Source organism: Pecten maximus, chromosome 6 (genome assembly GCF_902652985.1).
Source record: "Pecten maximus chromosome 6, xPecMax1.1, whole genome shotgun sequence".
NCBI lineage: Eukaryota > Metazoa > Mollusca > Bivalvia > Pectinida > Pectinidae > Pecten > Pecten maximus.
Window position 1 is genome coordinate 3,559,756 of NC_047020.1, and position 26,690 is coordinate 3,586,445.

Below are 26,690 nucleotides of genomic sequence, written 5' to 3' on the forward strand. Positions count from 1 at the left end.
TGTTTGTTTATCGTTGTCCAGAGCCTGTTTGTTTATCGTTGTCCCAAGCATGTTGGTTTATTGTTGTCCTGAGCATGTTTGTTTATTTATGCAGACTCTTCCTGGTAATACCAACAACAATGAGACAGTAACCTACTTTTTCAAAGGTCACTTCAGCGCTCGGTTTGTGAGAGTGGAACCAGTAGCATTTCACACCTGGAAATCTCTTAGGATGGACGTTCTAGTTTGTGCTCTTGGTAGGTAAATGATTATGGAAGGCTATAGGCTACTAAATTCTGAAATATTACTGGACAAAATTTTGCTGTTGAGGGGCATGTTACATAACCAGATGTAGTTTATATGCTCAAATTGTAATACCTAACCTTCTCACCCAAGACTAAATGATTCCTTGTCACCCTAAGGCTGCAGTGGTGTGCCGTTGATCAATGGAAAGAACAAGCTCAACGATGATCGACTGGCAGCTACCTCCCAGATAGACCCAGAACACGGACCATTCCGTAGTCGTCTGGACGTACCTGCCACAGGTCGGTACGGAGGGGCATGGACAGCCAAATTCAACGACGCTCATCAGTACATACAGGCTGACCTTGGGGATATAATCCAGGTGGTCAGTGTGGCCACTCAAGGTCGTCAGGATCAGGCTGAGTGGGTGACAGCCTACAACATCAGCTACTCACAAGATGGCAAAGTCTGGTATGCTTACGATGCCTTCTCAGGGCATTCAGTGGTAAGTTTGATGAAAAAATAAATTTTCCAAAAAAAACATTGTAATATATTATTTGTCATTTTAAGAGAATTAGAAGGTCCAGGTGATAGGTTAAGATCAAAGGTAATGTTCACTGTTCTTGACTTCCTAAGGTTACATATAATATTTGTTGTAATGTAAAATTTTCAACTTTCCATGTCATATCGATTGGTGTTAAAGGTCAATGACTTGTCAGCCAAGGTGAAATTAACTGATCAATAATATAAATGACACTTTAGACAGGATAAAAACAAGATTATTTTGATAACTTTGTAGACTTACCTTTTTGAAGCTGAAACATTAAAAAAAATTATCCTTAGGTATTCTTCATAGTACATAATTCATGAATGTACAAATTTAACAAACTTACTGAACTGTCAATATATGTGGCAGGGAAATCAGCGCCTTGGGTAATAGTCTAACAATTTTTGATTCAATTGTATTCAAATTTTATTGTCCAAATTTAGGATAATGTCAGATTATATTTGTGTTAAGAAATTTTGTACAAATTTATTTGGCAGACATTCATTGGTAACTGGGATCAGTCGTCAGTACGAAAACATGACTTTAAATATCCCATCATGGCCCGTGTCATACGATTGTGGCCTGTATCTTACCACATTCGTATCTCTCTACGCTGGGAGATCTACGGCTGTCCAGGTAATTATTATCAAAAACAGATCAAGCCTTTTCACCAATAAAGTATTAGAAGAAGATATTGTCACAAACTGTTGTTAATTAACATGATTACATCATGTCACATCACTCATAGAAACTAGACTTTGGGAAGATCTTACATATTTATTACAGACCATTCATAGAAATCAAATATTCTATCAACGTTTTATAATTTTTGTATGAAAATTAACCATTTCTCCATAAAGATGAAGATAATATGTTTCCTTCCTGCCCAGGTGCTGACTCAGGGATAAGTATTGGTTGCTATGCCGATGACCCTCTGCATCGTGACCTGACCTATGAACCATACACTGACCCAAGTGTTGGGATGTGGCCGCCAATGTGTATTCACCACTGTTTCAACAAAGGGTACTACTACGCTGGTCTGCAGAACCAGTACAAGTGTTTCTGTGGTAACTCGTATGGGCGATACGGTCCAGCGAGAGACTGTACCCAAACATGCTTCCCCCAGACAACCTATCACTGCGGAGGTCCAACCTCCAACCTCATCTACTCTACCGGTCTAAGTAAGTTAGAGGTGTACATTGGTAACCTGTTTATGAATAATAATCCAAAAAGCTTTCTTTCCATTGCTGTTTGTATAACACTAAACGTAATTTTTCTTCCTTTACTGTACCTACTATATTAATACATAATCTGCCAATAAATGTGTTGGCTCGACAGCAGGGGCCGCGGTGGCCGAGTGGTTAATGTGTCCTGACACTTTATCAATAGCCCTCCACCTCTGGGTTGCGAGTTCGAAACCTACGTGGGGCAGTTGCCAGGTACTGACTGTAGGCTGGTGGTTTTTCTCCGGGTACTCCGGCTTTCCACCACCTCCAAAACCTGACACGTCCTAAAATGACCCTGGCTGTTAATAAGACGTTAAACAAAATCAAACCATGGCTCGACAGCAAGGTAGTGAGCTGGTTACAAGCTTCAATCCCTTGGTTTGTTCCTACTGGTGCAAATTGGTGTTTGTTTGATCTATAGGGAACTGGTAAGTATTGTGTTAATCCCCAGTCATTAGTTTGATCTATAGGGAACTGGTAGGTGTTGTGTTAATCCCCAGTCACTGGTTTGATCTATAGTGAACTGGTAGGTGTTGTGTTAATCCCCAGTCACCGATTTGATCTATAGGGAACTGGTAGGTGTTGTGTTAATCCCCAGTCATTAGTTTGATCTATAGGGAACTGGTAGGTGTTGTGTTAATCCCCAGTCACTGGTTTGATCTATAGAGAACTGGTAAATGTTGTGTTAATCCCCAGTCACTGGTTTGATCTATAGAGAACTGGTAGATGTTGTGTTAATCCCCAGTCATTAGTTTGATCTATAGGGAACTGGTAGGTGTTGTGTTAATCCCCAGTCATTAGTTTGATCTATAGGGAACTGGTAGGTGTTGTGTTAATCCCCAGTCACCGGTTTGATCTATAGGGAACTGGTAGATGTTGTGTTAATCCCCAGTCATTAGTTTGATCTATAGGGAACTAGTAGATGTTGTGTTAATCCCCAGTCACCGGTTTGATCTATAGTGAACTGGTAGATGTTGTGTTAATCCCCAGTCACCTGTTTGATCTATAGTGAACTGGTAGGTGTTGTGTTAATCCCCAGTCATTAGTTTGATCTATAGGGAACTGGTAGGTGTTGTGTTAATCCCCAGTCACTGGTTTGATCTATAGGGAACTGGTAGGTGTTGTGTTAATCCCCAGTCATTAGTTTGATCTATAGGGAACTGGTAGGTGTTGTGTTAATCCCCAGTCACTGGTTTGATCTATAGTGAACTGGTAGATGTTGTGTTAATCCCCAGTCACCTGTTTGATCTATAGTGAACTGGTAGGTGTTGTGTTAATCCCCAGTCACTGGTTTGATCTATAGGGAACTAGTAGGTGTTGTGTTAATCCCCAGTCACTGGTTTGATCTATAGTGAACTGGTAGGTGTTGTGTTAATCCCCAGTCACTGGTTTGATCTATAGTGAACTGGTAGATGTTGTGTTATTCCCCAGTCACCGGTTTGATCTATAGGGAACTGGTAGGTGTTGTGTTAATCCCCAGTCATTAGTTTGATCTATAGGGAACTGGTAGATGTTGTGTTAATCCCCAGTCACCGGTTTGATCTATAGTGAACTGGTAGATGTTGTGTTAATCCCCAGTCACCGGTTTGATCTATAGTGAACTGGTAGATGTTGTGTTAATCCCCAGTCACCGGTTTGATCTATAGGGAACTGGTAGGTGTTGTGTTAATCCCCAGTCACTGGTTTGATCTATAGTGAACTGGTAGGTGTTGTGTTAATCCCCAGTCACCGGTTTGATCTATAGTGAACTGGTAGGTGTTGTGTTAATCCCCAGTCACTGGTTTGATCTATAGGGAACTGGTAGGTGTTGTGTTAATCCCCAGTCACTGGTTTGATCTATAGGGAACTGGTAGATGTTGTCTTAATCCCCAGTCACCGGTTTGATCTATAGGGAACTGGTAGGTGTTGTGTTAATCCCCAGTCACCGGTTTGATCTATAGGGAACTAGTAGGTGCTATTTAAATCTTGATGCTGGTACATGTTGGTGGACCATTCAGTCTATTGGTGTAAGGCTGATCTCTGGAAAACTGACAGGTATATATTTGGAAAATGCCTGACTAAAGGCCAGTGACAAAATAGGTCAGATGTAAAAAAACTAAAATTTTCTGTCTTTTACCGTGAATAGGTAAATGTGGTTTTTGATAATACATGTAAGCATCTTGGCTTGCCAAGGGTGTTCAATATGATACTGTCCTTTTTAAGAGGAAGGTTGTGGATTAAATGTATTGTTTTTTGAGTGCCAGGAAGGTCGTGGATTGTATTGTTTGGTGAGCGCCAGGAAGGTCGTGGATTGTATTGTTTGGTGAGCGCCAGGAAGGTCGTGGATTGTATTGTTTGGTGAGCGCCAGGAAGGTCTTGGATTGTATTGTTTGGTGAGCGCCAGGAAGGTCGTGGATTGTATTGTTTGGTGAGCGCCAGGAAGGTCGTGGATTGTATTGTTTGGTGAGCGACAGGAAGCTAGGTTGTGGATTGTATTGTTTGGTGAGCAGGTGATGAGTAATAAGGAGATAGACAAGTCTCAATACAACAATTCTGGTTACATAATCTATTAGATATTATATAACACCCATCTTTATCCCTGATATTCTAGCCCCTGACTTCAAGGTGTGCCTTCCCCAGTGGACTGGGTACAAAGACATGTGTTACTTTCTAATGCTGGACCTACAGACGTGGAACGAGGCCCAGCATCAGTGTAAGGTGATGGGAGGTGACCTCGCTACCGTCAATAGTCAGGCTGTCCAGGATCTTCTGGTCAGCATCATGAATCAAAGTAAGTATTTCAACTGTAACCTAGCAACCACAACTGTCAGGTCGTCAAAGATCTTCTGATTTGTCAGTCAAGAAAAGTACTAGAAATCTTGTTCTGTCGGAGCACAATATGATTTGGACAAAATTTTATCTGAGAGTGAGCAATCTGTAAGTCGTTGGAGGAAGCAGTGTATTCACACTTCAATCTTTACTCCATTGTCTGTTTTGTTGAGAAGTCTTACAGGTATTGGGAAGTTATCCTGCCATTTTGTCTGTTATTATTAGCTCACCTGGCTGGAAGGTCAATAGTCCTTCATTTGTCAACTTTAAAAAAAAAATATCCTCTAGTCCTGAATGACGACATGGATTTTGATGAAATTTTGTCTGGTATTAATGAACAAATGAGATCTAATATTATATATATATATAATATATATTTCATAAAGGGAGGGTTTGGCTCCCTTGGGGCTGCAGAGACAGGGCCAAATAGGGGAAATTGAAGTAAATCCTTTAAATCACTACTATAGTCCTGAACAACTGATTGGATTTTGATCAGATTTGGTCTGAAGCATTATTTGGCAAAGGAGATTTAATGTTGTATAAACAAAGGCTTCCTTGTGGCGAGAGGCAGGTCCAGTAGGTAAAATATTAAATAAAAACCCTCTAAAATCCTTCTTCTTGAAGAATGACAGGACTTTGTCTACTTAAGTTTCAAACATTGTTGGCAGAGACAGCAAAACAAAAAAAATAGAAAAATCATTGTAATATATAACATGAAAGTATTTTGCCATGTGAAAGATACAGGCCCTCTGAGCCTCTTGCTTCTGTGGATCACTAGTAATAGATTACTATTGTAAGTTGATATACCATTATCTGACATGACATTATGTTGTAGAACATAGCCAGGACATATGGATAGGATTGACTGACACTGTGGAGGAGGCTGTGTTTGAGTGGTCATCTGGACAACCTGTCAAGTTTACAAACTGGAATCTAAACCAGCCACGGAGCCCAGCTAACATGGATGAGGACTGTGTTAGCTTGTCAAACCAGGTAACTTGTACCACTCCAGGTATTGACTCCAGGCTAACAGGGTAAATTATACCACTGGTATATACTCCAGGCTAAATGGTAAATTATACCACTGGTATTTACTCCAGGCTAACAGGGTAAATTATACCACTGGTATATACTCCAGGCTAAATGGTAAATTATACCACTGGTATTTACTCTAGACTAACAGGGTAAATTATACCACTGGTATTTACTCCAGGCTAACAGGGTAAATTATACCACTGGTATTTACTCCAGACTAACAGGATAAATTATACCACTGGTATTTACTCCAGGCTAACAGGGTAAATTATACCACTGGTATTTACTCTAGAATAACAGGGTAAATTATACCACTGGTATTTACTCCAGACTAACAGGGTAAATTATACCACTGGTATTTACTCCAGGCTAACAGGATAAATTATACCACTGGTATTTACTCCACGTTAACAGGGTAAATTATACCACTGGTATTTACTCTAGAATAACAGGGTAAATTATACCACTGGTATTTACTCCAGGCTAACAGGATAAATTATACCACTGGTATTTACTCCAGGCTAACAGGATAAATTATACCACTGGTATTTACTCCAGGCTAACAGGATAAATTATACCACTGGTATTTACTCCAGACTAACAGGGTAAATTATACCACTGGTATTTACTCCAGGCTAACAGGATAAATTATACCACTGGTATTTACTCCAGGCTAACAGGATAAATTATACCACTGGTATTTACTCTAGAATAACAGGGTAAATTATACCACTGGTATTTACTCCAGGCTAACAGGGTAAATTATACCACTGGTATTTACTCCAGGCTAACAGGGTAAATTATCCCACTGGTATTTACTCTAGAATAACAGGGTAAATTATACCACTGGTATTTATGGGATGGAAAGTAAGCACCAAATTGGTTAAAATCTGTCTTCGTCTGTTGAAACCAATTTTGTTTAAATGGTGGGCTGTTGGCCCACTAGGGGACTGAGAGACGAAGCCAAATAGAAATTCTTCAAAATCTTTCTTCTGTAGAAATGTAGAGTGTTTCACCATATTTCCTGCAATTTCAAGCTGAGTGATACTGGCCCTTTGGGCCTCTTGTTTCTATAATTATACTGTCATAGCATTATTTTATTCTTCAGTGTTTGTGTGGTTTTAGTAAATTTACGGGAAGGTTTGATCCACAAAAGATATCCATTTCACAGAAATTATGATATGAACCGTAATTGTTATTATGCTACGTTCTTGTAGACTGGTGGTTGGCAGGATGAGGATTGTTACTCCCACAAACAGTACATGTGTATGTCTCCTAAACACGGTACCAATAAACCAACGACAACTCAGCCAGTCATAGGCTGTTCTCCTGTAAGTATGTGTGTCACCATCACACTCGGCCCTCACTCTCCCAAACACGGTACCAATAAACCAAAGACACCATCACACTCGGTCCTCACTCTCCCAAACACGGTACCAATAAACCAACGACACCATCACACTCGGTCCTCACTCTCCCAAACACGGTACCAATAAACCAACGACACCATCACACTCGGTCCTCACTCTCCCAAACACGGTACAAATAAACCAACAACACCATTACACTCGGTCCTCACTCTCCCAAACACCAATAAACCAACGACACCATCACACTCGGTCCTCACTCTCCCAAACACGGTACCAATAAACCAACGACACCATCACACTCGGTCCTCACTCTCCCAAACACCAATAAACCAACGACACCATCACACTCGGTCCTCACCCTCCCAAACACGGTACCAATAAACCAACGACACCATCACACTCGGTCCTCACTCTCCCAAACATGCGCTGTACCAATAAACCAACGACACCATCACACTCGGTCCTCACTCTCCCAAACACGGTACCAATAAACCAACGACACCATCACACTCGGTCCTCACCCTCCCAAACACGCGCTGTACCAATAAACCAACGACACCATCACACTCGGTCCTCACTCTCCCAAACATGCGCGGTACCAATAAACCAACAACACCATCACACTCGGTCCTCACTCTCCCAAACACGGTACCAATAAACCAACGACAACATCACACTCGGTCCTCACTCTCCCAAACACGGTACCAATAAACCAACGACAACACAGCCAGTCATAGTCTGTTCTCCTGTAAGTATGTGTGTCACCATCACACTTGGTCCATGGTACCTGTCATAGGCTTTGCTCCTGTAAGTTTATTGTATATGTGTATGTCACCATCAGTCTTGGTCCCAAAAGGCTCAAATAAACCAAAGGTAACCAAATGGTGTGTCTGAGGGTACAGTACTGTACCTAAACAGCTTGTACTTCCCATGATGATAAAATTTATGCAAAGTTTTTACGGGATAATGTTACCTGATTTGTACTGTTAGATATTGGTGATTGAGATACATTTTACTATGTGTAATGTTTCCCCTACACAGGGCTGGACAGCCTACCGATGGTCATGCTACCTGATGGTGGACATGCCAAGAGTTTTTGTTAATGCAAACAAAATCTGTCGTGACAGGTCGGCTACTATTGTGAGGATAGAAGACCGGTAGGTACATAAGTAAAAACTATATATAGTACATAGATAAAGTGTCAGGCAATGTTATAGCATACAGGTACACAAACAGGTAAATATATCACACACAGGTACACCTACAGGTAAATATATCACACAAAGGTAAAAATACAGGTAAAGATATCACACACAGGTACACAAACAGGTAAAGATATCACACACAGGTACACATACAGGTAAAGATATCACACACAGGTACAAATACAGGTAAAGATATCACACACAGGTACACATACAGGTAAATATATCACACACAGGTACAAATACAGGTATCACACACAGGTACACATACAGGTAAAGATATCACACACAGGTACAAATACAGGTAAAGATATCACACACTGGTACATATACAGGTAAAGATATCATACACAGGTACAGATACAGGTAAATATATCACACACAGGTACACATACAGGTAAAGATATCACACACAGGTACACATACAGGTAAAGATATCACACACAGGTACACAAACAGGTAAAGATATCACACACAGGTACACATACAGGTAAAGATATCACACACAGGTACACATACAGGTAAAGATATCACACACAGGTACACATACAGGTAAAAGATATCACACACAGGTACACATACAGGTAAAGATATCACACACAGGTACAAATACAGGTAAAGATATCACACACAGGTACACATACAGGTAAAGATATCACACACAGGTACACAAACAGGTAAAGATATCACACACAGGTACACATACAGGTAAAGATATCACACACAGGTACACATACAGGTAAAGATATCACACACAGGTACACATACAGGTAAAGATATCACACACAGGTACACATACAGGTAAAGATATCACACACAGGTACAAATACAGGTAAAGATATCACACACAGGTACAAATACAGGTAAAGATATCACACACAGGTACACATACAGGTAAAGATATCACACACAGGTACAAATACAGGCAAAGATATCACACACTGGTACACATACAGGTAAAGATATCATACACTGGTACAGATACAGGTAAATATATATATCACATACAGGTAAAGACCACATAATCATTGTGTAAATATTTTGTGTAACATAGTTGAGTTGATTTTAAATTACAGATATGAACAGTCCTACCTCTCTAGTATTCTGGCTGGTAAGACTGGTCAGTACTGGACAGATGTCACGGACACGGCCAGCCCAGGTACTTACAGGTACTATGAGGACGGCTCAGCGCTCCTCTACACCAACTGGGGACCAAACAAACCATGTATGTATTACCTGTAAAATATTGGTCAACTGTTAGTTACCATGGTAACTCATCATATCAGGTATTTATCCTGTTGAACTTTATGTTAAATAAACCTTAAGTACCAAACTCCAGATTTATACATGTTCTCATGTGTTTTGTAGATGATATTGAACATGAGCAGAAATCAATCAAATTGACCATTTTAGTATACTTTTTACCAAATATTTCATTTGATTGGCAGCTAGTAGCAGTCACTGTGTAGCCCTACAGGCAGGCGGTGGTAACAATGGTTTGTGGTTTGACGTTCTGTGTACCACAACATCTAAGGTTATTTGTGAGCAGACAAGAAGGGGCTACACCACACCCACTCGACCCCCCACCACCACGGGCTTCATCCCCTGCCCCATGGGCTGGTGGACCGACTCAAAGGACCCCAACAGCTGCTTCCAGGTAAGACAAACACAATCTTAATCATTCGTGTTTTACTATACAGATATAATCCACAGTTAGTTAGATTTAATACATCTTATAACTTTCTTGGTGTGGCATCTGTCATCATGCATCTGTCCATAGATCATTTGTACAGCATCAATTTTCCCTTTAAACAAATCTATCCAAATAATAAAAGTGTCCAGGGCAATGATATTGGACCAGCAGTACGAGATGAAAGGCAACAAGTCCATACTTCCAAGGGTATACAGGTCAAAAGTGTTAAAAACTTATTTCAGAGTACCCGGTACCCAAATTCTAGTGATGTGAAATTATATGGTGTAACAGTTACAAAAAAAGACATTTGTAACAATGAGTGTTTAGGTCATAAGTTAATAAAATGAATGAATTTGAGATTGTTCTTACCTCAATCATCTTTGAACTAAGGCCTCTAACAAAGAAGCCAGCTAATGAAATAGTGGTTGTACAGACCCATTAGGCCTTATGTATTTTAACTCTCAGGACAAATGAAATTCTGGTCAGAAAGATTTGACCTTGATCAAATTTGAAGGTCACAAGTAGTAGATTCTTCAAAAATCAGACCTGGGCAGATTTTTTTTCAGAAATGCTGAATTTGTTATTCAAATTTTGTTTGATATTTATTTACGAAGGTATACACATTTATTTTATAAAGAAAATGATGTCACTTCATTTTTTCAAACAATATTGTTTGATAAAAAGTACGTAGTCCACTAAAATGTCAATCTGCACGCACACTGGCTAAGAGATGATAATAGACTATTTCACTCTTTATTAGGTAAACATCCAACAACCAAATAAACGGCTGAGTTACAGTGATGCTGAGGCTGACTGTAGATCCCAGGGAGCCACGATGGCTGTGTTCCACAACAGTGCTGCCTACGATGCTCTGTGGAGGAACAGAATGGTGTAGGTGTCCGGACGACTGGAGAAAACTGAGGGAAGGGGGGTTTTAAAGTTGATAGACGTGTATGTGAGATTAAAACAAAAATAATATCAATGGTCAATAAAAGATTAGTTTATATGTCAGCTAAATGATGATTGGTTTTTATTACAGAGGAACAAATAATGGAAACTTCTGGATTGGTCTGAAGTATTCTCACACTAGTCATGGCGGTAGAGGTGAGTAGATTTTTAAAACAGATTGATGTTATTATGTCCCTAAAATTTGAACTGGTGACACAGGCCTTTAATAACCTGGATGACTCGGCGTGCCATATCCTGCTCAATTCCTTTTATTTCTATATTTGATGGTGTTTAGTTGGGCAGACAAACGTAGACTAGACTGTGTGGGATTTGTTTTTATATTTTAGATACACTTTGTACAAAAGTTTCAGTTTTAAGTTGGGCAGAAAAAACCAAGACTAAAAAAAGAATTTGTGTGAATTATTTTTTCATATTTTAATACTTTTTGTACAAATGTTTCAGTGTTTAGTTGGGCAGACAACACTAGACTAGACTTTGTGAACTGGAGTCCGGGAGAGCCCAATAATTTCCACAACGTTGAGAACTGTGTTGAAGCTCTATTCTATTCTGGGAAATGGAATGATGGTCCTTGCAGCGTTAACAAGAACTGGATTTGTTCTATACCAAGAGGTAATGTCAGGGGGAATATAGCAAGAGGTGACATTAGGGGGCATAATAATGGAGTCTATACCAAGGGGTAATGTTAGGGGGCATGATAATGGAGTCTTTACCAAGAGGTAATGTCAGGGGGCATAATAATGGAGTCTATACCAAGAGATAATGTCAGGTGGCATAATAATGGAGTCTATACCAAGAGATAATGTCAGGGGGCATAATAATGGAGTCTTTACCAAGAGGTAATGTCAGGGGGAATGATAATGGAGTCTATACCAAGAGGTAATGTTAGTGGGCATAATAATGGAGTCTATACCAAGAGGTAATGTTAGGGGCATGATAATGGAGTCTATACCAAAAGGTAATGTTAGGGGGCATGATAATGGAGTCTATACCAAGAAGTAATGTCAGGGGGCATAATAATGGAGTCTATACCAAGAGGTGGTGTCAGGGGGCATAATAATGGAGTCTATACCAAGAGGTGGTGTCAGGGGGCATAATAATGGAGTCTATACCAAGGGGTAATGTCAGGGGGAATGGAATATACCAAGAGATAATGTCAGGGGGTATAATAATGGAGTCTACCAAGAGATAATATCAGGGGGAATATAGCAAGATGTGACATTAGGGGGTATAATAATGGAGTCTATACCAAGAGATAATGTCAGGGGGAATGGAATATACCAAGAGATAATGTCAGGGGGTATAATAATGGAGTCTACCAAGAGATAATATCAGGGGGAATATAGCAAGAGGTGACATTAGGGGGCATAATAATGGAGGTTATACCACGAGGTAGTGTAATGGTAATGGAGTCTATATCAAGAGGTAATGTCAAGGGGAATGGAATATACCAAGAGATAATGTCAGGGGGTATAATAATGGAGTCTACCAAGAGATAATATCAGGGGGAATATAGCAAGATGTGACATTAGGGGGCATAATAATGGAGTCTATACCAAGGGGTAATGTTAGGGGGCATAATAATGGAGTCTATACAAAGATGTGGTGTCAGGGGGCATAATAATGGAGTCTATACCAAGGGGTAACGTCAGGGGGCATAATAATGGAGTCTAAACAAAGAGGTGGTGTCAGGGGGCATAATAATGGAGTCTATACCAAGAGGTAATGTTAGGGGGGCATAGTAATGGAGTCTATACCAAGAGGTGGTGTCAGGGGGCATAATAATGGAGTCTATACCAAGAGGTGGTGTCAGGGGGGCATAATAATGGAGTCTATGCCAAGATGTGACATTAGGGGGCATCATAATGGAGTCTATACGAAGGGGTAATGTTAGGGGGGCATAATAATGGAGTCTATACCAAGAGGTAATGTCAGGGGGGCATAATAATGGAGTCTATACCAAGAGGTGGTGTCAGGGGGCATAATAATGGAGTCTATACCAAGAGATAATGTCAGGGGGCATAATAATGGAGTCTATACCAAGAGGTGGTGTTAGGGGGTATAATAATGGAGTCTATACCAAGAGGTAATGTTAGGGGGGCATAATAATGGAGTCTATACCAAGAGGTGGTGTCAGGGGGGCATAATAATGGAGTCTATACCAAGGGGTAATGTTAGGGGGCATGATAATGGAGTCTATACCAAGATGTGACATTAGGGGGCATAATAATGGAGTCTATACCAAGATGTGACATTAGGGGGCATAATAATGGAGTCTATACCAAGGGGTAATGTTAGGGGGGCATAATAATGGAGTCTATACCAAGAGGTAATGTCAGGGGGGCATAATAATGGAGTCTATACCAAGAGGTAATGTCAGGGGGCATAATAATGGAGTCTATACCAAGAGGTGGTGTCAGGGGGCATAATAATGGAGTCTATACCAAGAGATAATGTCAGGGGGCATAATAATGGAGTCTATACCAAGAGGTGGTGTCAGGGGGCATACTAACGGAGTCTATACCAAGGGGTAATGTCAGGGGGGCATAATAATGGTGTCTATACCAAGAGGTAATGTCAGGGGGGCATAATAATGGAGTCTATACCAAGAGATAATGTTAGGGGGCATGATAATGGAGTCTATACCAAGAGGTGGTGTCAGGGGGAATATAGCAAGAGGTGACATTAGGGGGCATAACAATGGAGTCTATACCAAGAGGTAGTGTCAGGGGCATCACACCACCTGTATGGTAGTTTTGACCTGTTGATCTCATTGTTCACCACACCACACCTGTATGGTAGTTTTGACCAGTTAATCTCATTGTTCACCAGACCACACCTGTATGGTAGTTTTGACCTGTTGATCTCATTGTTCACCAGACCACACCTGTATGGTACTCGCACCACACCTGTATGGTAGTTTTGACCTGTTGATCTCATTGTTCCCCACACCACACCTGTATGGTAGTTTTGACCAGCTACTCTCATTGTTCCCCACACCTGTATGGTAGTTTTGACCTGTTGATCTCATTGTTCCTCACACACCACCTGTATGGTACTCACACCACACCTGTATGTTAGTTTTGACCAGCTACACCACACCTGTATGTTAGTTTTGACCAGCTAATCTTATTGTTCCTCACACAACACCTGTATGGTACTCGCAACACACCTGTATAGTAGTTTTGACCAGCTAATCTCATTGTTCCTCACATCACCCCTGTATGGTACTCGCACCACACCTGTATGGTAGTTTTGACCTGTTGATCTCATTGTTCCCCACACCACACCTGTATGGTAGTTTTGACCAGCTACTCTCATTGTTCCCCACACCTGTATGGTAGTTTTGACCTGTTGATCTCATTGTTCCTCACACACCACCTGTATGGTACTCACACCACACCTGTATGTTAGTTTTGACCAGCTACACCACACCTGTATGTTAGTTTTGACCAGCTAATCTTATTGTTCCTCACACAACACCTGTATGGTACTCGCAACACACCTGTATAGTAGTTTTGACCAGCTAATCTCATTGTTCCTCACATCACCCCTGTATGGTACTCGCACCACACCTGTATGGTAGTTTTGACCTGTTGATCTCATTGTTCCCCACACCACACCTGTATGGTAGTTTTGACCAGCTAATCTCATTGTTCCCCACACCTGTATGGTAGTTTTGACCTGTTGATCTCATTGTTTCTCACACCACACCTGTATGGTAGTTTTGACCTGTTGATCTCATTGTTCCTCACACCACACCTGTATGGTACTCACACCACACCTGTATAGTAGTTTTGACCAGCTAATCTCATTGTTCCTCACATCACACCTGTATGGTACTCACACCACACCTGTATAGTAGTTTTGACCAGCTAATCTCATTGTTCCTCACACCACACCTGTATGGTAGTTTTGACCTGTTGATCTCATCGTTTCTCACGTACACCACAACTGATTATTTTAGAGAGTAAAGTTCTGACCTAAAATAATAAAGTACTTATTATTATATAATTCAGGCACCACATCCCGACCCAGAACAACTTTTCCGACACCTCCTGCTGCTCTGCGTAAGTAAGGGCAGATAACTCTAATACTTTTGAATTTAGAAATTCAGCTGATGATTTTTGTGTTGTTTATATACTATACTCAGTACTTTTCATGCTGTTATGTAATGTCTGCAGTACAAAATGATAATTTCCTGTTAAATCGTTTTATGTCTCAACTGTGAATTAGTCAAGGCCTGTCCATCCTCTACTACAATACGGTTTGACTGTAGAAGTTGGCTTTAGGTCCATTTTTGGAGAAAAAAAAATAAATGATAGTGTTTGGATACATACATTTTGTTGTGTGCATTCAGATATAAATACTAATGATTTTCTGTATACTGTTGATATTTATTAGTTGATATTTATTAGTTACATTTCCTCACCAGATAACTGTCCAGTCCTGGGATACGTTCGATTCCCTACCAACAACCACTGTTACATGGTCCAGGACGCCTCAGGAAATAACGCCAAGACATGGCGAGAGGCTCGCTCAGTCTGTCAGAGTAATGGTGGGGACCTTGTCAGTATTGGGGGCATTCTTGAGCAACGGTTCCTGGAGGTCCTGGTATGTATGGACAGTCTCTGATGTTTGTTCTGATCCATCTAACTGGAAAGATTTCTGATTTCAAGGGATGAGAATACAGTCTATGTTTTTTTCAAGGTCATTATTTATAGAAAATCATTCACATTACTCTAGAGTTATAACTACACTGTTATATGTACATGTAGAATTGATGGACTTCTGATGGGGAGTTTGGATACTGTCATGGTAACTTATATATGAGTAAAGGTTATATCAGGTAATTACATGTAAACTAAACACATGCTTGTTGATGTGTTATAGAGAGTTTCACCCTTTACGGATGCTTGTTGATGTGTTATGGAGAGTTTCACCCTTTACGGATGCTTGTTGATGTGTTATGGAGAGTTTCACCCTTTACGCATGCTTGTTGATGTGTTATGGAGAGTTTCACCCTTTACGCATGCTTGTTGATGTTTTATAGAGAGTTTCACCCTTTACGGATGCTTGTTGATGTGTTATAGAGAGTTTCACCCTTTACGGATGCTTGTTGATGTGTTATAGAGAGTTTCACCCTTTACGGATGCTTGTTGATGTTTTATAGAGAGTTTCACCCTTTATGGATGCTTGTTGATGTGTTATGGAGAGTTTCACCCTTTACGGATGCTTGTTGATGTGTTATAGAGAGTTTCACCCTTTACGGATGCTTGTTGATGTGTTATAGAGAGTTTCACCCTTTACGGATGCTTGTTGATGTGTTATGGAGAGTTTCACCCTTTACGGATGCTTGTTGATGTGTTATGGAGAGTTTCACCCTTTACGGATGCTTGTTGATGTGTTATGGAGAGTTTCACCCTTTACGGATGCTTGTTGATGTGTTATAGAGAGTTTCACCCTTTACGGATGCTTGTTGATGTGTTATGGAGAGTTTCACCCTTTACGGATGCTTGTTGATGTGTTATAGAGAGTTTCACCCTTTACGGATGCTTGTTGATGTGTTATGGAGAGTTTCACCCTTTACGGATGCTTGTTGATGTGTTATAGATTGCCAATGTGTCTCAAAGGACTCTATGGATGGGCTTCAGTGAAATAGATTCCCCAAATGGTTACCAGTAAGTACAGAGGTTAAAGGTCAGTACAGGAGTAACGTCTGATAATACTGATACCACTGAAAATGAAGTAAATGTTGTAGGCTTCAGCTGTTCTCTGTTAACTGTATGGATATCATAAGTTGAGAAATTGATGGTAAACTTTCTTTGTGATACTTTTCTTGCCTTACTTTCCTTGTCAAACCTTACTTGTCTTCCTTTCCTTTTCAAACCTTACTTGTCTTACTTTCCTTGTCAAACCTTACTTGTCAAAACTTACTTGTCAAACCTTACTTGTCTAACTTTACTTGTCTTCCTTTCCTTGTCAAACCTTACTTGACTTCCTTTACTTGTCAAACCTTACTTGTCTTCCTTTCCTTGTCAAACCTTACTTGTCAAACCTTACTTGTCTTCCTTTCCTTGTCAAACCTTACTTGACTTCCTTTACTTGTCTTCCTTTCCTTGTCAAACCTTACTAGTCAAACCTTACTTGTCTTCCTTTCCTTGTCAAACCTTACTTGTCAAACCTTACTTGTCTAACTTTCCTTGTCAAACTTTACTTGTCTTCCTTTCCTTGTCAAACCTAACTTGTCAAAACTTACTTGTCAAACCTTACTCGTCTTACTTTCCTTGTCAAACCTTACTTGTCTTCCTTTCCTTGTCAAACCTTACTTGACTTCCTTTACTTGTCTTCCTTTCCTTGTCAAACCTTACTAGTCAAACCTTACTTGTCTTCCTTTCCTTGTCAAACCTTACTTGTCTAACTTTCCTTGTCTAACGTTACTTGTCAAACTTTACTTGTCTTCCTTTCATTGTCAAACCTAACTTGTCAAAACTTACTTGTCAAACCTTACTCGTCTTACTTTCCTTGTCAAACCTTACTTGTCTTACTTTCCTTGTCTAACCTTACTTGTCAAACCTTACCTGTCTTACTTTCATTGTCAAACCTTACTTGTCAAACCTTACTTGTCTTACTTTCATTGTCAAACCTTACTTGTCTAACCTTACTCGTCAAACCTTACTTGTCAAACCTTTCTTGTCAAAAATTAACCTTACTTGACTAACTTTCCTTGTCAAACCTTACTTGTCAAACCTTACTTGTCTTACTTTTATTTTCAAACCTTACTTGTCTAACTTTCCTTGTCAAACCTTACTTGTCAAACCTTACTTGTCTAACCTTACTTGTCAAACCTTACCTGTCTTACTTTCCTTGTCAAACCTTACTTGTCTAACCTTACTCGTCAAACCTTACTTGTCAAACCTTTCTTGTCAAACCTTACTTGTCTAACTTTCCTTGTCTAACCTTACTTGTCAAACCTTACTTGTCTTCCTTTCCTTGTCAAAACTTACTTGTCAAACCTTACTTGTCAAACCTTACTTGTCTTACAACTATGTACTTTTATTTTCAAACCTTACTTGTCTAATTTTCCTTGTGTAATTGTTTTCTTGTTGTACTCACAGCTGGTCAGATGGTACTGTACCTTCGTTCATCAACTGGAATCATAATGAACCTAACGACTATGGAGGAGCAGAAGACTGTAGTCAAATCTATGTTGGAAATGGTGGGTCTTTTTGAAACAATGACAGTATACATCTCTTTTATTTATTTGTATAATTACTTTTATAGAAAAAAAACCTTTGTTTCTCTGACAAAGCTGTCTGGATCTGAGTGTCTAGTATCAACACAGACCTGGTGTGTTGTCATACTGGTAATACAGGTTTACAAACTTTTATTTTAAGAAATATTTGATTTAGCATACAATCAAAAGTGTTTTGTGTTACAAGTGTGTTTTAGTTTTCAGAAATCATGTATACTTCCATCTCTCTAACTCTAGTGTTACAATGTATGATACCATGTTCTACTTTCAATATAATTCCAGGGAAATGGCTTGACAACCACTGTGCAACGAAAGCGGGATTTGTATGTGAAAATGGCCTTGTGTCCCACAATACGACCACCCCAGCACCAGTCATACATGGCCACTGTCCTGTGGGATTCAGGTCCTATGGCAACAAGTGTTTCCGTCTCTACACAACACTCCAAACCTGGCAAAATGCCAGTAAATTTTGTCAAAGTCTTGGAGGGAGACAGAAAGGATACAATTTGGCCAGCATTGCAGACAAATTTGAAAATGGCAAGGAAAAGTTCCAGATTTATAGTCAAAATTGATTAAGAATTAATTTCATATTGGCCAGCTTACATACATGTTGTAATAAGGGTGAAACCTAATTTCAGATTTCAACAGCTCCTTCTGAATAGCCAAAAAGCCTGGAATCAATATATTTGGCTTGTAGGTTACTAGGTTGACAACTAACATGGTTTGCATAACAAAAATATGATCTTTACCCATATTCAAGGTCACAGGTGTTAATTTTTGTTTGAAACACTCAAACCTTTTCTTCTGATTAACAAAAAGGCCAAGAATCAAGATCTTTGGCTGGAAGGTATTGTAGATGACCCCTGACAAAGTTATGAAAAAGAAAATAACCTGAATCCATATTCAAGGTCACATGGATCAAATTTGTAAAAACACAATCAAATTCTTTTGATTAACCAAAAGGCAATCAATCATAATCAATGACCAGGTAGTGGACACGATGCCACACAGTGACATGGTAGTGGGTACGATGCCACACAGTTACATGGTAGTGGACACGATGCCACACAGTGACATGGTAGTGGACACGATGCCACACAGTGACATGGTAGTAGACACGATGCCACACAATGACATGGTAGTGGACACAATGCCACACAATGACATGGTAGTGGACATGATGCCACACAATGACATGGTAGTGGACATGATGCCACACAGTGACATGGTAGTGGACATGATGCCACACAATGACATGGTAGTGGACATGATGCCACACAATGACATGGTAGTGGACACGATGCCACACAATGACATGGTAGTGGACATGATGCCACACAATGACATGGTAGTGGACATGATGCCACACAATGACATGGTAGGGGACACGATGCCACACAATGACATGGTAGTGGACATGATGCCACACAATGACATGGTAGTGGACATGATGCCACACAATGACATGGTAGTGGACATGATGCCACACAATGACATGGTAGTGGACATGATGCTACACAATGACATGGTAGGGGACACGATGCCACACAATGACATGGTAGTAGACATGATGCCACACAATGACATGGTAGGGGACATGATGCCACACGATGACATTGCATTGTCTTGATGATCACCACATTTCAGATAGGTACTATGTATGCTTCTATATGATAAATAGAATATAAAACTAGTGCATTGCTGAATTTCTTAAGCTTGCTATCATATAATTTGATCTACACTATGTATATGACTTATCATTGCTCCTTTGACTCCCCAGCCTTTGTGACTACATTGCTTGGCAATCGCGGAGGAATAAGTCCATGGATTGGTCTACAATTTGTTGCTGGTCAGATCCGTTGGATTGACAACACCGACCTGACCTACTCCAACTGGGACAGAGGAGAACCTAATGGTCAAAGGAAATCGGTCAGTTTACAAAATGTAGTGCCAGGCTGAAAAATAACAATTAATTCTAATTTACAACTCGCCCATGTCTTATAAATGATTTGAGTCATACAAATCCATTCTAATAAAAGGTTCATGGACATTTAAACTCATTTCCTAAAAAAAGCAATACTCTTGATGAAACATTTGTGTATCTGCAGACGATGTGCACACGGATATATGGCCGTCCACACAACGCTGGGCTCTGGGACGACTACAGTTGTAATACCAGGAACCCATTCATCTGTGAAACAAAGAAATGTAAATATCAGCATTGTTACAAACATTTTCTGAATGACACAAACTACTTTTGTTTATTTCTGTGAGTTATAACACATGTGTTCACTATTTCGCTGTAAGGGATTAAATCTTAAATAGGTACATCTACGTATACCTGTTTTAATTCAATATGACGACATCCTGATAATTATGTGCATATGTAAATTGTTTTTATCTTATGTATAAAATGAATCAAGGTTTACATCACTTCTACTGTACAGAAGGACAATTACTGTCTTAACATTACTCACCATTTTCTTTAGCACCCAGCATTACAACACCAGAGCCACTTCCAAACAGCTGTCTGATCCACCCTGGTTTTAAAGCTTTTATGTCAGACTGCTTCAAGTATGTCCCCACCAAAATGGATTGGACTACAGCCAACGCCTACTGTCAGAGGTCAGGTAGTGCTGTCTTCCTCGCCACAATAACCAACAAGTTTGAACAGGACTTCCTGCTCCTCCTCATCAATGACCCCTCCATACAAACTAAGTCTGGTGTCTGGATTGGCCTTCAAAGTGCCCAGGTAGGCAACTTCAAATCACTCAAAACAAAACAGCTAAAATCTGTCCAGTTTATGTCGAGTATTTTTACTCATCAAACAGTATTTAGGCTGTATTACTGTACTAGGAGGGCTGATTGATATCTTGTGAGTCTCATATTGAAGGATTTGAATTTTTCAGACATATTGTATTATTTTTCAACATAATCCCCTTCAGCATCTATGAACTTTTGCAAGCGGTGTTTAAGGGCCTCAATTCCACTTTTATAGAACTCCTTTTCTTGGCTGTTCAGAAAGTCATCTGCTGCATGTATGACGTAACGTCATCATTGGACTGAAAGTGGGTGCCTGAAATAGCTATTTTTAGTTTTGGAAATAGATGAAACCCCTGATGGAATAACACACCTTTAGTGAGCTTTCCGTGGCGCTTAAGTTTAATATTTTTCTGTATTATGGCCATTGATTGTGTGTCCCTTTTGGAGATAATCTATAAGCAGAATACCATCTGCATCCCAGAAAACCGAGGACATAGCATTCCCTGCTGATAGAACAGTCTTTGCCTCCTTTGGCGGGGGAGAGCCAGGGTGTTTCCATTGTTTCGATCTCATGATAATGTGCGCCTCATCTACTTCTGATCAACTGTCAGAAGTCTTGGTACCCATCAGGCGAAAGCTTTCTCATTGCAAGATCCTTGGTCAGAATGGAATGTACTCTTTCCTGTGAAATGCCAACTCTATTGGCTATATATCTTTCTGTGATTCGTCTCTCAGTCATAACAATATCATGAACTTTATTGACCATTTCTGGGGTTGCAATATTGACAGGCCTTCCAGGACGGGGGTCATCCTCAAGGCTCTGGCGGCCGCGCTTAAATTCCGCCACCCACATTTTCACTGTCGCATATGAAGGGGCGTCTTTCCCTAGTGTTGCTACCATATCAGTATGGATATCCTTAGGTGTTAAACATTTTTGATGCAAATATTGATCACTGCTCTTTCACCGATTTTCTCCACTTTGCAAAAGCTGCTTGGCTTGTTTACTTTAGAGTGCTACCTCGTTGATAGAAACTAACCAAATGAGACCAGTCCATGGGTACACTGAATTATATAGTCAGAGAATAATAGGACTTAAAAAGAACATCCTTGAGTACCTCCTTCAATACGAGGCTCACAACATATCAATCATCCCTCGTATTATGATGTAAACTTCATGTATCGTATAAATATATTGTCTTCCTGGTACTGCATGCTTTAATAATTCCTGTATATACTCTACATAATTATCATATTTGTACTGTTGCCAGGGTAACGGGACTTACACCTGGATAGACAGTAAGTGGCCTGTAATCTACACCAACTGGGCTCAGTCCCAACCAGCCACTGCAGCAGGCAGGCAGCAGTGTGTGTCCTCCAATCTAGCCGGGGGCTGGGCTGTCATGCCCTGTTCCTTCAAGCTTCCGTTTATCTGTAAACTCAGTACAGGTCAGTTTTATAAAGAATTTATTCCTGACACCCCCACCCCCAAATGTTGTTAATACGATGTACAATTCTCTACAGCTAGCCCACCTGTGACACCCCCACCCCCAAATGTTGTTAATACGATGTACAATTCTCTACAGTCAGTCCCCCTGTGACACCCCCACCCCCAAATGTTGTTAATACGATGTACAATTCTCTACAGCCAGCCCACCTGTGACACCCCCAGCCCCAAATGTTGTTAATACGATGTACAATTCTCTACAGCCAGCCCACCTGTGACACCCCCAGCCCCAAATGTTGTTAATACGATGTACAATTCTCTACAGCCAGCCCACCTGTGACACCCCCACTCCCAAATGTTGTTAATACGATGTACAATTCTCTACAGCCAGCCCACCTGTGACACCCCCACCCCCAAATGCCCAGTGCCCTGACGCCGGCTGGGTTTCCGAGGTGAATGGGACGCGTTGCTACCTGTTCATGTTAATGGACACTAAGACATTCCTGGATGCCACTCTAGCCTGTAGTAGACAAAAGGCCACTCTCGTCTCCATCAGTGGCATCAGAGACAACATCAAACTGATGACATCTGTCAGCTCCATTACCACCCAAGTTGCATCATTCTGGATTGGTCTTCACAAATATTCCTCATGTAAGTTCTAATTGGCAGATTGTTCACCTTATCAACACATAGATTCTAATTTGACATAAACCAAGATTATTCATAATTGACTGTTTAATCCTTTAGATGGAACAGCCATTGTGACGATGAACTGTCATAATGGGCTCACACTGAATGGCATTAATTTCAAATCAAACGTACTTCTAGTAAGTTTAAATACACAGCTTTTAACGGGTAAGGAACAAATTGGAACTCTTCTATACTGGAGAAACAAAACAGGATGAGAATCTCTTCCTTAAGACAAGTGACAAGGTCTTTTACTTCATACTGACTTAGAATTTATTTTTTCACAAAAGCATGTTCTGTCCAATGCACACACATTTCAGCAGTTTTAGCAACATTAATGAGAACAATTTGAATGTGTCCCTACTCCCAGAAGAGGTAATAAACCTAAGTTTTTACTTCCTTTGAATGCAGAGGAAGTAACAATGGCACAGACCATGTTGGTGCCTGTACACTGTAGGACTTTTAGGTAGAGCTTTTGTACTGAACAATAGAACTAATGATAAACCAAGGTGTCGAGATTTAATAGCATTTTTCTGCCTTTTAGCTGGATACCAGTGGGCAGACAATTCTCCTATACCATTTGTTTACTGGGACAAAGGGGAGCCATCCGGCCGAGATGGACGAGGAAATGTTGAGGACTGTGTTGAAATGCAAACTTGGAATGGCAAATGGAATGATCTTGACTGTGGGTTAAAACGTGGATATGTCTGTCAGAAAAATAAAGGTAAAAAATGCCATTCTCACTGTACTGCCAAAAGAAAGAGACAATCACATGACAAAATGATACCCCTAATACAATCTAATTAAAATCTAGATGGTCATTCTCACTACGTTAAATGAACATCTAACAACATCCCATATGGTGTCACGTCAGGGTGACCTTTTGGATTAGCTAGCCAATCAAATGACTACTTCCAGAATCTTGGAAGTGAATTTTATATGTCCGAATTAGCATGACTAGTGTGTATAGCTTGTATAATCTGTCAATTTGTTTCAAGTCATTTCATCCCAAAATGCATATAGCTATATAATGTGCCGAAATGTTTTTGTGTATACTTCGCTACTTCATTCTTCTGATAAGTAGGATAGAGAAAAAGCATTATGGGTATCCTTTTGTCATGTGATTGTCTTGGTTACTTATAAAGTGATTTTCATGATGTGCACTGAAAGCGCACTAGCTCCGAACGATCATGTGATATTCCGTTATGTAAAACGAAAATGATAGTGCACAAGTGACAATTTTCCGTGAAGGCGATATGTTCTACTCAATTTTAAGTTTGGGGGACGTCAAGCTTGAATTTTAACCTATCTGAAAATAGGTTATATAGACCAAGGTACAGTGAAGAAAAATGTGCTGATTGGCTAACCGGAACGGTTTTAAAGTCCATCGACGAAAATAACCTGAGCACAAATCATTTACCATTGTTTCCTTGCTGACATTATTTATACAGTGGCCTCCATGCTATCCTGCTACCTACTTATAATCTCAGTTACCTACATTACTGTACTGTTACCTACTTATAATCTCAGTTACCTACATTACTGTACTGCTACCAACTTATAATCTCAGTTACCTACATTACTGTACTGTTACCTACTTATAATCTCAGTTACCTACATTACTGGACTGTTACCTACTTATAATCTCAGTTACTGACATTACTGGACTGTTACCTACTTATAATTTAAATTACCCACATTTCTGGACTGTTACCTACTTTCGCTTTCAAAACATATTTTCAGTCAACTATGACATGCAAAAATTTACACGGGTCATTTCTCCTCTTAAAAACACAGCTAAACGCTACAGTTCAAAAATATCTTATTTTATTATATGAACATGTGTGCGTAATGGCACAGTCAGTACAAAAGTTCAAATATGAAAACAGAGACATGTTTTTTCTTTTGTGGATCAGTGTCGGCCATGTTGACGGTGGGTAACTACAGTTTCCTACTACCAGTTCTGTACAGTGATTATACGATTTCTTCTTTAGAGTAGAATGTCTTTCTATAGACAGGTGGTCACCATATACAAATATTCACTATATACAGGTGGTAGATATAGACAGGTGGTCACCATATACAAATGTTCACTATATACAGGGGGTAGATATAGATAGGTGGTCACCATATACATGAATCATAATAGACAGGTGGTCACCATATACAGGGGGTAGATATAGACAGATGGTCACTATATCCAGGTACATGTAGTAGATACAGATAGGTGGTCACAATATACAGGTTTCAGATATAGACAGGTGATCACTATATACAGGTGGCATATATAGACAGGTGATAACTATATACAGGTGGTAGATATAGACAGGTGGTCACTCTATACAGGTATCATAATAGACAGGTGGTCACTATACACAGGTGGAAGATACAGATAGGTGGTCACAATTTACAAATGTTTACTATATACAGGTGGTTGATATAGACAGGTGTTAACTTGATATAGGTTGTAGATACTGATAGGTAGACACTATAACCATGTCTGACTGTATTGAATTTGGTAATAAACAATTTTCTTCTATCCACAGTGGCAGACCACAACATCGTCACCATTCCAGCTGGAGCCCCTAATACATCCCTGGCTAGTCCATCTAGGGCTGCAACCCCAACACCTGGAAAAAACAGTTCACCCAAGGTCACCAACCATCAAGGTCATAGTACACCAAAGGTCATAGTACATAACTCCACCCCCAAGCCTCAGTCAAACCCACCCATTCATCAATCCTCCCAAGGGCCAGGCAATGTAAACCCAACCCGGCCCAGGATCACTCCTGTACCGACAGGTACTGCCACCTACAGGCCGGGGATAACACAGAAACAGGCTACTGGTAAGTCCTCATGTCACTTTTCTTACAAACTATAAGTGAAAACCATTCCGCTGTATCTGGGCCAGAAAGTCTGTCCTGCCCTGCAGGTAGGGCTAAGAATTGTACCTGCTGCCCCCATTGCATGATCGTAAGAGGCGACTAAATTTGGGATCTTATCTTTTCTCTTCTTTCTGAACAACTTTCTTCTTCCTAATGTCTCCCTTGACAATGCCTCACTTTTGGCCTTTAGTTGAGCGTTTGCCCCTGTGAGGAAGGCTTTGGGTTCTGTCCCCTAGCCGAGACATACCAGAGTCTTTAAAAATGGTAGTTGCTACTCCTGCTTAGCGCTCAGCATATTTGGAGTGGGACGACTGGTTCGCCCGTTGTCAGTATAATGTGACCGGGTGGGGTGTGCTGCTGGGTGTCTTCGGCAATATGCTTCAGTGAGGTAGCACTATAAATCGGCAAAAGTTCCGGCCTATCACAAGGAGACTTAACACGAACATACCGCAGCCTCCCAAAACACACATACGCACTCACCACACGCATACATGTCGCACGCACGGGAGGCCGTCCTTAAATGAACTTACATGTAGCTGTTAATAGGACGTTAAACAAAATAAACCAAACCAAACCATACAATC

General features: G+C 40.3%; 1 protein-coding gene across 1 annotated transcript in view; it reads left to right on the forward strand.

The window, feature by feature from the left end:
* LOC117328744 overlaps window positions 1-26,690 on the forward strand; it is an 84,567-nt gene that overhangs the window by 54,077 nt on the left and 3,800 nt on the right. The window contains exons 23-47 of the mRNA XM_033886259.1: window positions 95-236; window positions 402-727; window positions 1,267-1,405; window positions 1,660-1,950; window positions 4,586-4,765; window positions 5,639-5,796; window positions 7,056-7,169; window positions 8,250-8,365; window positions 9,490-9,638; window positions 9,862-10,070; window positions 10,867-10,997; window positions 11,146-11,210; window positions 11,517-11,684; window positions 15,092-15,142; window positions 15,508-15,686; window positions 16,686-16,753; window positions 18,191-18,291; window positions 18,610-18,864; window positions 20,108-20,256; window positions 20,436-20,535; window positions 20,817-21,079; window positions 22,359-22,536; window positions 22,922-23,185; window positions 23,766-23,945; window positions 25,768-26,067. Coding sequence (XP_033742150.1) covers window positions 95-236; window positions 402-727; window positions 1,267-1,405; window positions 1,660-1,950; window positions 4,586-4,765; window positions 5,639-5,796; window positions 7,056-7,169; window positions 8,250-8,365; window positions 9,490-9,638; window positions 9,862-10,070; window positions 10,867-10,997; window positions 11,146-11,210; window positions 11,517-11,684; window positions 15,092-15,142; window positions 15,508-15,686; window positions 16,686-16,753; window positions 18,191-18,291; window positions 18,610-18,864; window positions 20,108-20,256; window positions 20,436-20,535; window positions 20,817-21,079; window positions 22,359-22,536; window positions 22,922-23,185; window positions 23,766-23,945; window positions 25,768-26,067 — 4,276 coding nt within the window. The remainder of the gene's footprint in view (window positions 1-94; window positions 237-401; window positions 728-1,266; window positions 1,406-1,659; window positions 1,951-4,585; window positions 4,766-5,638; window positions 5,797-7,055; window positions 7,170-8,249; window positions 8,366-9,489; window positions 9,639-9,861; window positions 10,071-10,866; window positions 10,998-11,145; window positions 11,211-11,516; window positions 11,685-15,091; window positions 15,143-15,507; window positions 15,687-16,685; window positions 16,754-18,190; window positions 18,292-18,609; window positions 18,865-20,107; window positions 20,257-20,435; window positions 20,536-20,816; window positions 21,080-22,358; window positions 22,537-22,921; window positions 23,186-23,765; window positions 23,946-25,767; window positions 26,068-26,690) is intronic.